Source organism: Propithecus coquereli, unplaced genomic scaffold (assembly GCF_000956105.1).
Source record: "Propithecus coquereli isolate 6110/MARCELLA unplaced genomic scaffold, Pcoq_1.0 Scaffold294, whole genome shotgun sequence".
Taxonomy (NCBI): domain Eukaryota; kingdom Metazoa; phylum Chordata; class Mammalia; order Primates; family Indriidae; genus Propithecus; species Propithecus coquereli.
Window position 1 is genome coordinate 2,848,766 of NW_012148552.1, and position 11,107 is coordinate 2,859,872.

General features: G+C 54.5%; 1 protein-coding gene across 1 annotated transcript in view; it reads right to left on the bottom strand.

The window, feature by feature from the left end:
• Nucleotides 1-11,107, bottom strand: part of VOPP1 (vesicular, overexpressed in cancer, prosurvival protein 1) — a 93,129-nt gene that overhangs the window by 16,687 nt on the left and 65,335 nt on the right. The window contains exons 3-4 of the mRNA XM_012648798.1: nucleotides 9,559-9,636; nucleotides 4,761-4,897 (exon numbers count right to left, since the gene is read on the bottom strand). Coding sequence (XP_012504252.1) covers nucleotides 4,761-4,897; nucleotides 9,559-9,636 — 215 coding nt within the window. The remainder of the gene's footprint in view (nucleotides 1-4,760; nucleotides 4,898-9,558; nucleotides 9,637-11,107) is intronic.

Consider the following 11,107-nt stretch of genomic DNA (forward strand, 5'->3'; position numbering starts at 1 on the left):
CCCCTGCAGCTACTCCCCACTCCCACAGCTACCCCACGCCCCTGCAGCTACTCCCCACTCCCACAGCTACCCCACGCCCCTGCAGCTACACCCCACTCCCACAGCTACCCCACGCCCCTGCAGCTACACCCCACTCCCACAGGTACCCCACGCCCCTGCAGCTACACCCCACTCCCACAGGTACTCCACACCCCTCCACGCTGTCCTCTGCATAGCCCCACCAGGCCCTAAGCCTTCTGACTGGCAGCTTCAGCCTTTGTTTCTTTTGGTGCCCAGGCTGGCCTGGAGCCCTGCCTCTGCACCTCAGGCTCTTACCTATTCCCACTACACTCACGGTCCTGCCCCAACACACACTTACTCCCTGAACCACAACGCTGCCACATTCCCTCTCCAATTAGGAGCATCTTTGCAATGTGCTAATTCTCCGATTCTTTGCTTTTCTGCGCTCACCGGTGAAGCTGGACTTGGACACCGGTCCCAGCAGCACTGTAAGCCCTTCTGCACCCCAGAGCATGAGCTGCTGCCTTCTCCCTGCCCCCAGTGGGTGAGTTTTGGTTTTCTAAAACCTTCTGCATTTTCTTCTGCATTGACAGGCACAGAATCCACTTCCTCTCCCTCAGATCACCAGAAGAAAAGTGGAGGCTCCCAGCAAATTCACACATAACTACCCCTGCCTTGTGCAGACACCTGTATTTCCAGGCCTCTGGGTGTGATATACACCCATGGCCACTGCAGGAGGCTCGTGCACCCAGCTTCTTTCCTCTAGTCTGCAGAGCCCCACCAGCCTCCAGCCCCACGCTCCCAAGGACCCCCGTGCCCCACATGCCAGGGGACCTTGGCACACGGCTGCAGCAGGGACAATCCCCACCCTTGGGATGAGCTGGGTATCCAGCCCAGAAGCATGTAGAAACCAGCAGGCCCTCTTTTTATCTTCAATATTTACTGTGTCTCAATCTGACTATTACTATTTGATTCGAGTCAAATCAAAGCAGTTAAATTCTTCCCAAGCTTCCCGCTATTAACAAATGATAATAGCCCTTGATGTTGCAGTGAAATTATGGAAACCGCCCACTCCTGTGAGTATCCATCTTCATGATACTCTGGTGTATTTAGGGATCTTCTATTTCACACTGTCACAGGCCTGTCGGAAGTATAAACATGGAAGGGCGACGGCAAATTAAGTCTACATTTTGTTCAGAGAAGATGATGAGTCTGTGGCAAGTGGCGCCTGCTGCAGAGCGGGGCCAGGTCGGCGTCTCCCGGTCTTGGCCCGGCTTCTCCAATTAGCTCTGATGGCATCGGCATCGCTGGTGGTCCTGGAAGATCCATGGCACCTGCTTTTCGGAATGCTTCCACGGACACCACGGCGTGGAGCTGGTTGCCTCTCCCCCCCGCCCCGATGGTGCATCCATCTGTCCACCCTCCACGAGATGCTCAAGAGGCTGCACGCTGCCCTCGTTGGCTTCCCCTGGCAGAGTCCCCATTGGTCCTTCTAGAGGTACTCAAAGTTTTCTGGTTGGTGACCCTCCTCCCCTCGTTTCTTACACTTATCTCACCTTCAGAACTGACGGCAGCCGTGCGGGGCTCTGTGGCTCGGGAGTCTCTGGGGGACTGATGGGAAAGCAAGACCACGGGCCTCACCTGCCAGCTTCAGCCTCCCCGCCTTCCCTGCCTCACGTCCCGCGAAGTAGCCTCACCCTCCAGTCCACAGGGCCCTTCCATGCTCTCTTGTGTCTGTGCACCCGATGCAGTTTCCCACTTACATGGTTCTTTTCTGGACTTTTCTCCACAGCTCCATAATGGTAACTACGCAGCTATTTGTGCAGGTGCTCAGGGCTGCCCGTGGTCTGCAAGCTGTGCAGGGCACACAGGCGAGGGAGGGCTGCATCCAGGCTATGCGCTGGTGTCCCCGGCTTCTGCAAGTGCCTGAGCAGGTGTGCAGTAAATATGTGCCAAGCGGACACTTCGGGCGGGCCCAGGCTTCAGGCTCCGAGTGTGGCTGCGATGTACCCCGACCCCAGGCTTACCAAGCTGCAAACCCATGGGCACCCACCCTTCACATGGCCCGAGGACATGGCTGGGCAGCTGCTTGGTGCCAGAGACATGAGTCCTGCTGACGGCCCGGTGGAAGAGCCCAGGGCATACGTGAAGGACCAAAGCCCACCACAGTAAGAGCTGTTAGAGTGCCCGACAGAGCACCCGGGGAGAGACCAGAGGAATGGAAACGGCCAAGGACGGTTTCACTGTCGGGGCAACACAGAGCAGCGTGTCGGGGGAAGAGCGGGTGTTCTTCATCCAGAGGGAGCGTGTGCACGGGGCCCAGCGCTACAGCAGGCTGCAGAGAGGGGGCCAGGAGGCAGGGAGTGGTTAAGGAGTCTGGAAGTCAGTGTGAGCAACGTGAGCTGGCGGAGACCCTGAGGCAGAAGAGTAACACGACCTATGGGCTTTTCTTTTTGTTTTTTAAGCACTCTCCGGTGGCCACGTGGAAGACAGGTCGCTGGTGGAGACCAGTGCCGGGAGACTGAGCAGGCGTTGCTGCAGCAAGATGAGGGACTGGAGTAGGATCTGGGGGGATCTGCAGGCCTCGCTGGGGCTTCCACCAGACAGACAGGGCGCACTGCTGTGCAGACCACACCGGGACACAGTCTCTTCTGGGAACGCAGATGCCACGGGACATTCAAGGGGGAACCACACAGCTAGTAGCTCAGGTCTCATCATATCCCGCGCTCATCTCTGGGCCCCAGAGCTCACAAGCGTGAAGGAGTGACAGCACCACAGACCAGGGAGGTGGCCTCCTGCACCGGCGGGCCCCAGGGCCGCACGTACCCAGTGGGGCATGGGCTGTTCCTACCTGTGCTAAAATCTTCCTGACTGGTCCAGATGAAATCCAGTGAGTGCTGGCTTTCGCCTCCCATTTTAACTGAAAATCTGCACTTTACCCAGGACAGAGCACAAATTTGAAACTATTCAAATATTTACAAATGTGAAAGACTAAAATCCATTACGGATACAAAATGGTACTAACCCTGAGTGAAAGTATAAGGTACAGTTCCCACTGAACTGCTGTGGAAAATATGTATTCATAGCTTTCTTTTTTTTTTCTTTTTTGAGACAGGGTCTCACTCTGTCAGCTGGGCTAGAGTGCTGTGGTATCAGCCTAGCTCACAGCAACCTCAAACTCCTGGGCTCAAGCGATCCTCCTGCCTCAGCCTCCCGAGTAGGTGGGACTACAGGCATGCGCCACCATGCCCGGCTAATTTTTTCTATATATATTTTTAGTTGTCCAGCTAATTTCTATTTTTTTTTTTTTTTAGTAGAGATGGCATCTCCTCTTGCTCAGGCCGGTCTCAAACTCCTGAGCTCAAACGATCCACCCGCCTTGGCTATATTCATACCTTTCCAAGTAACATTTTTAAAAATAATAAAATTTTTTTGAAAGGAAAACCCTGTGGAATCACTAGTGGAGGAAAATTGTAAAAGAATAAGTGCACAAATGACTTTGCATTTTGAGAACAGCCTGTCCTCGGGAGAACAGAAGAGAGAAGAATATTTTCTCCTTTTACATAAAATCTCTACTTCTCTCTTATTTTAAGCCACTTTATTGAGGTATGACTAACATGCAAAAAGCTGTGCATATTTAATGTATGTAATTTGGTGAGTTTGGAGACAAAGCTACATCCACAAAACCAGCACCGCGATCTATGCCATAAATATATCTGTCACCTCCAAAAGTTTTCTCTGCCCTCTTATTTATTATGATTTATGTGTGTGACAAGAACCCTTAACATAAAGCCTACCCTCTTGGCAAATTTTTAATTATCCATTACAGTTCATTAATCATAGGCCCTAAATGTGGATCTCTAGGACTTATTTCTCGTAACTGAAACTCTGTAAAAGCCAAGGCAAGAACTGCGCCTAGAATCGACTGTCGACTGCTGTGTGCAATCAGCAGGTGGAAACCGCAGCTGGGCGCAGAGCAGCACAGACACCAGCGATAGCTGCTGCAGCCTCCCACACACCTGCCCAAAAGACCAGAGCTCTCCTGAGCGGTGCCTGCCCAGCCCTCCTGGTCCTGGGCTCCCCTCTAAGGAAGGGGGACACCTCAAACACAATGTCAAAACCAGGGCACTGTGTCCTAAGGTAGCCCCTGTCCTAAGGGGGCCCACATTACCCACCGCGGCGTGTGGGAGTTTTAGTTTTATAGGAATTAAGAAACAGCTAATTCTTTTACCCTGGGACGTCACTTTGGGTGATATGCCCTAAATAGGCCAAATGTAACTTGTACAAAAATGTCAATAGCTGCACTGTTCATAAGTACTCAGAATGCTAGTAATGTGCAATAAATACTTGTTGAATGAATGAATAAATAAAAGGCAAAAAAATTATCAGTAATAATAAAATATCTAAGCAAATTACCATTTAGTTATATAATTAATATTTAGTTTGGAGGCATTAAGAATGGCAGGGACATTACTGTTCCTACATAGAAATTTATACATGAAATAATTTTTAAGGAAAAAGGCAGAAAGCAAATAATATGTATATAAAACTGCATAATATTCATGTAAGGTACACCAATAATTATGCAAGAATGTGAGGTTAACAGCACAAATGTACAATGAAGTTGATCATCAGAACTTAAATGAATAAAATGGTGTGAGTGTTCCCACTTCTAGCACATTCTGGGGCAGTACCCTTTATGAATGTTTGCAGAGGACACACAAACCGCAGGGAGGAGACGCAGGACAGGGCTGGCTGACCTGGGGTGGGGTTGGGGGGCTGCCTGGTATAGGACACGTTAAAGGCAGGCTCCTCGATCAGCGGCGGTGGGTACATGCGCCTCCGGATGAAGAAGCCGGCTCCGCAGCAGAAGAGCACGCCCATCATCAGGAGGAACCTGCAGAGAGCACAGACGTGAGGGTGGCTCAGGTAGAGGCCCCGAGGATGTGGCCCCGGGGCTCGAAGACCTGGGGACTCCCCTGGATCCGGGACCAGTGACCCCAGAATGCACCCAGCCGGGGGGTGCACGTGCCGGGACTCGGTCCTCCCTGGACCTCTCACCCAGGCATGTTCCTCCGGTGGGTGACGCCTGGCTGTAGCCTCCTGGGGTGTCCCCAGGGGAGGCCACTAATGGAGAAGCGCTGTGAGCCGTCTCAGATAGCTCCAAATCGCTAGTTCATTTCAAAGGGCTGGTGCAGTCACTGTCCTGGCCACAACTCTGACCTCGACTCAACACTCAGTCCACAGGAGATGCCATCTAAATCGTGTCTGAACACCACGCCGACCCAGCCCTGGCTCACTGTTTCCCCAGATGCCATTCTTCCCTGTCAAAGCACCAAGGGTGAGCACATTCACCCTTCCTCACGCGGTGTCTCCAATATCACGTGAACGTCCATAAAGAAACAAAGCACCCTTCCTGGAGCACCCCTGAATGACGGGGAAACCGCAGCAATAGAGAAAACACAATCAATAAAAAAGCTGCAGGCTTGGAAACCTCAGGTTGTGAGCACGGCTACACATTCTCCCTAGCTGACCCCAGCACCGCTGAGCACTGTAAGGACAGGCCCCTTGTCCAGTTCCTCCGGGAGTTCTCCCTGACTGCCACTCTGTCACACTTGGTGAGCGAGTGCAGAACAAACGAATGCGTGACTGCCTCTGGGTCCCACTGGCACCACACCTTTTGTTTCTAGAACAGGGGGATGGATCTCTGAAAAGGTCCAAAAATAACAGACAAAACAAGGAACAGACAACACTGAGAACTCAGCCCATCTCTGAACTGAAATGACGATGGGATCGACGGAGCCTTCCAGAACCCCACACAACACAGGCCCCTGCGCAGGCAGCCGCTGCCCTGGCATGGCTGAGCACACAGCAGACCTGCTCACGGGCAGTGGCGCCAGGCCACACACTACAGAGATTTGAGCAAAGGGAGACGAGAAAGCCTTTGAGAATATTAACATGAGGTTAAGAGCAAGGCCACTGTCAGGCAATGAATATTTACCGGATAACCTTGGAGCGCTGCGCAGGGAGAAAAATCGGAGGCACAAGACAGGAAGTGACCCAGGAAAGGGTGAGACCGGCCTTTGCGATCTGTCTTCCAGCTCATGATTGTCTCAACAAGTGACTTTAGGGGCCCTGCTGCCCCATCGCCACGCTGGGTGCTGTGGGAGGCGGGTGAGCCCCAACTCCACAGGGCAGGGCGGCAGACGGCGACGGCACACGGCCGCTTGCTCGCATCCCGGGGAGTGCTCAGGAAGAGACGACAGACACAGGAAAGAGCTGTGCGTGGGGGTGGACACACACAACATACAACGTGCCCTTTTCACGTTTGTGAGTGTACGATGCAGCGCACCAAGGTGTTGACAGAGGTATCTGTGGTAGAGAGGAGGACCAGAGGAGCTTCTTTTCCTTCAGTGACAGCTGACCGGGTCCCCAAGGAGGAGAAGAGACACGCTGAGGGGAAGGAGGGGCATTCCGGGCGGAGAGAACAGCACAAGCTAAAGGGCCAGGGCCAGAGAAGCCGGCAGGAGCGGCCCTGAGCGGCGGGGGCACAGAGGCTGCGAGCGGCCAGGGGCCTGGCAAAGCGAGGGGACGCCAGCACTGAGGACGTGCGTCGCACAGGGCGCAGCTTCTACTCTTACAGCGAATTTCCCTCGGGCGGACTTGGTGAAAATCTCATATTCAACACCGAGTCCAGTGGTAAATATCTGAGTAGAAACACGTAAGCACTGAGAGGCCAAACAGGCACAGGGTTCACTTTCTCAGGTAACACTACTGGTCACTCCCAAGAGGTCATCCGCCCGATTCAAAAATGCAGAGGCCACCTGAACTTCTGCCTCCTCCATGAGGTAAGCCAGGTTGTGGGTCCCACTGCCCGGCGGACACTTTTTTCTCCTAAATGGCGCCTCACACCTTAGGACAGACCCCAGGCAGGCACGAGGAGGGCAGAGCAGGGTCACGGGGCTTGGGTGTCACCCACTGTCTGACTCACTCCCTACCGGAAGGTCAGTCCGAGGACTTGCTTTAAAAGAGAGGCACTGACAGAGGCAGGAGAGGTGTGAGAACAAGGCGAGAGAGGGAGCCGGCGTCGGTGGGGAAAGCAGCTGTCCCAGGAAGAGGACAGTCCTCAAAGTGCTGGAGCCGCAGGTCCTTGCTCAAAAAGTGTCCCCTTCGTTTGCCCGACAGACGAAGGGAGGAGGTCTGTGTCATCAGAAGTAACCTGGTGTCTTCAGTTCCGTTTGGTTTTTGGTTCCTCCTCACCACCCCCAGGCCTGAGTGCAGCAGCTCTCACCTCTGCAGCTCCTGCCCAACCATGCCCGTCCCCTGCCCCGTCCCCGTGTGGCCCTACAGCGAGCGGCTCACCCACTCAGGCTGCCACTTGAGGGTGCTGGTGGTCACCCAGTCCTGGTGAGTCCACTCAGAGCTCCCTGGCAAAAGATCACTCAAGATTTTGGAGCTGGCAGGGAACTTTGAAAGCATTCTTCTCCAAAATCCTTGTTTTAAGGTCAGGGGACAGAAGGGCCCAGGCTACAGAGCAGCTGCTCCCTCCTCTCCACATCGCTCTTTTACCACATCCACTCTTCTTACGCCCCTGTCTCTGCAAGGTGCTGTGCCTTTGTCCCAAAGGCCCTCTCTGAAGACCCAGGCAAAAGCTTTGTAGCTTTTCCCAACTTTTCTGGTATCAGAGGTTCTGTGCTCTGGCTTAAAACTATTCAAGTGTAATTATCTGCTTAGACATCTGTCTCTTTGAGGAGTTTGAACGCCACGAGGGCCTCCCCAGGGACCCTTGCAGAACCTGGTGCACATTGGTACTCGATGTTTACTGAGAGGGAACACACGGAACCCCCGTGCCCTCTGTATTTCGGCTGGGGCAGTGCGAGCTCACATCGCAAGGTGTTCTCTGGCCCCAGTTTGGAGCCTCATGTCAGAATCTCAACTCTAATAATGCGATCAAATCTTCTGGAACTCTCACCCTGCAAAAGCCTGATCTCGCTGGACGGGACTCACCATGGTGTCTCTGCATGGGCTCCGGCCAGCCCTCGTGTGCTGCTGCGTGGAGGTGCCCTGCCTCTGACGCGGACCCTGGCTGACAGCTCCAAAGCACCTGGCTGCCAGTTCAGAAAAAGCTTCCTGAGAAGCCCAAGGAAGGTGCCAGGCCCTAACAGGCCTCTGGACTCTCTCAATTGTTTTTCCTTTCTGGTCATGTGATGTCTGAACTTCGACAAGACTGTCTCAGTTTTAGGAGCATTCCCACAACCTCATCATCATCACTCACCTGGAGCTTCAGACCAACCCGGCGTTCCTGCAAACCTTTCGGGATCCCGGCTTTCCTATCCCAGACAGTCTGCCCCTTTCCTGCCCTGGGCCCCAGGGAGGAGCAAGCGGGGAGAGCCTGCGGTGACACCCGGCCTCCTCTGCCCCACTTGGGTTCTGGTCCCCTTCCCCTTGAGATGTACACAGAGGCGTTTAGCTTTGGAAAATCTTAGGCTAAAAAACTCTCATATCCTATCATAGAGCTGTAGGCGCCAGCAACCATGAGGTGGGGAGGAGCTGGGCACCACACCCTGTCCAGGGGGTGCACCTGCAGGGCCACCTGAGCCGGTCCTGAGGGAGGCCTGGCCGGCAGCTGAGGTGACAGGGGAGGCCCAGCCCCAAAATGCCCAAAAACCTATCGAGGAGGTGGTGATGGTGATGACAAAGGAAGGCACTACCACTAAAGAGCACGCAGGCCGTGCGACACTGAGTCCCTACTCCCCACTGTCTTCCCTAATCAAACCCTGGGCACAGCTGTCAACAGGAAAAGACAAAACTTCACCAAAAAGCTCAAGTGGCTGCTATAACAGGCTCAGTAAGGTCTTAATGTCTTAAAAAGTCAGTAAAGACAGAATCTTAAAGTCGCAAAGACAGCAAAGTCTTAAGCCTCTGTGGAGTGTATCTGAGGGCACCACCGCCGCAGGGAGAGGATACTTTCTCACGTGTGTTCTGCCGCACCTGACCTCTAAAGCAACCCCGTTCTCTACCCAGAGACACCCCCGACAGCATCCTCTGAGGACCGCCAGCCACACAAGGCTCCCCCTTCAACGGAGTAAGATACCCTCTGCGGGCACTGCTCCTTGCCCTTCTCGAGCGCAGTCTGATACACTCCAGACCGCTCTGCGTGCTTCCCTCACGGGAGCGGGAGGGACAAGGACACAGGCTGCCTGTCTGGTGAGCGAAGACTCAGCCAACACAGGAGAATGGGGCATCTCCAGTCTCAATTTGCTGATTCTTCACGACAAACAGCCGCGACTGCATCTCAGAAACTGGCTAAGGGCCCGCTGCTGTCATCCAGCCGGAAGCCTGCAGAAATGGAAAGCGCGTTCTGCGAACTCCGTAGGCACAAGTGCCTGCCATGATGCCAACTAAACAGACCTGTTTTCTTGACCAAGGCTGTCCCCAAGGCCATAGCCAAGGTGAAGGTGATGCAGCTGAGGATGCAGCAGTGCTGACAGGGCAGAGCTCTCAGGGTGGGGAGTGGTGGGGAAGGGCCCCCAGCAGCGAGGAGAGAGTGCGACCTACCAGAAATACCACAGCCTCTGTATGGAGAGGGCCCGCACGCAGCAGCGGGAGCCGCAGCAGTCCTCGTAGGAGCGGCATCTGCGGAGAGAGGGCACAGGCTGGTCACCGCTGAGTCGGAAGGAGCCGCCAGACCAGTCATGTGTCCAGCCCGGGTTTCAACGTAATCATTCTCAGAAGGAAAAAATAAGAGTAAAAAGGTCAGAACTGCCTCCACCGTGTTTCACAAAACCAGCAGAGCTGACTGTTGTCAGGCTCGGGCCCAGACGCGAGGTGCCAAGATGCATATGGTCACAGAAACCCAAAGCACTGTGGTTCCCAAACGCCCCGTGTGCCAAATCCCCACCGGTTCCCCTGGGGAGGCGCCACGACCAAAGATGGACATTATCCCGCCAGCTCTGCCGAGCTCCGCGGAGGCCCGGCCCGACAGGGCCCTGAGGGAAACTTAAGAGCAGAGGTTGTGCAGTCAGACATCTCAGGAGGTTTGCTCCTGGCCCTGCCGCTCACTAGCTGTGGGGCCTCCGGCAAGTCACTCACCCTCTGCAATGGCAGGGGCCCTTCCTGCGCCCACGCCCACCCCGCCCACATGCCCCAGGCAGGGCAGGCTCCCGTGGACACGCTCAGGGGCTGCTCCTCACCCACACCGAGCTGCTCAGACGACAAGCTCAGCTGCCTGGGCGGTTCTGCCCTTCCCAAACCTGTGCTCTCCTTGGAAAGCACAGACCCTGCTCTGCACTCTGCTGCTGACAGACACGCCCTCACTGAGCAGCCTGAGGCTGGGCAGCAGGGACTGGCGGGGGGACGGTTTCTCAGTAGCATTAAATGATCACCTAACTGTCTTCGATCTAGGTTCCTGCCAATTTTGTGTTTCTTTTAAAAAAAAAAGTAGTTGGAAGAAATACACAATTCAATCTTGGGCACTGAATTTTAGAGGATCGCAGTACAAATCAGCTTAGTTTATGCAAAAATATGTGTAGAAAATATTAGTTAAGGTACAAAGTGGTGAGAACAGTGGCCTGGAACTCGGCAGACCCCAGTTCGGAAACTGCTTCTCCTGGTTGTGCAATCTGGCAGGGCACCCTGCAGGAGGGTGGCAGTGAGACTGTCGAACAGGCTGCTCGGGGTGACTCGTGGAGAAGGGGTACCTGAGCAGAGGCCACACAGAAGTCCAGCCTGGCAAGAACAAGGGCCTCCACACTCAGGGTGTGGGGAGCGCTAGCCTGTCCGCTCACACGTGCGGAGGGAACGAAACGGCCCGCGTGGGGCTGCTGGAGCTGCGCCGGGCAGCCTGTGCGTGCACACGTGTGCGGAGGGCGGGCAGCAGTCAGGGAGATAAAGGGATTCTTGCTCTGAGGGTCAAGAGTAGGGGGATTGTATGTGTGTGTGTGCAGGTAAGGGAGTTGTATGTGTGTAGGTGAGTAGGAGGTTGTATGTGTGTGTGTGTAGGTGAGTAGGGGGTTGTGTGTATGTGTGTGGGTCAGTAGGGGGTTGTGTGTATGTGTAGGTGAGTAGGGGGTTGTGTGTGTGTGTGGGTCAGTAGGGGGTTGTGTGT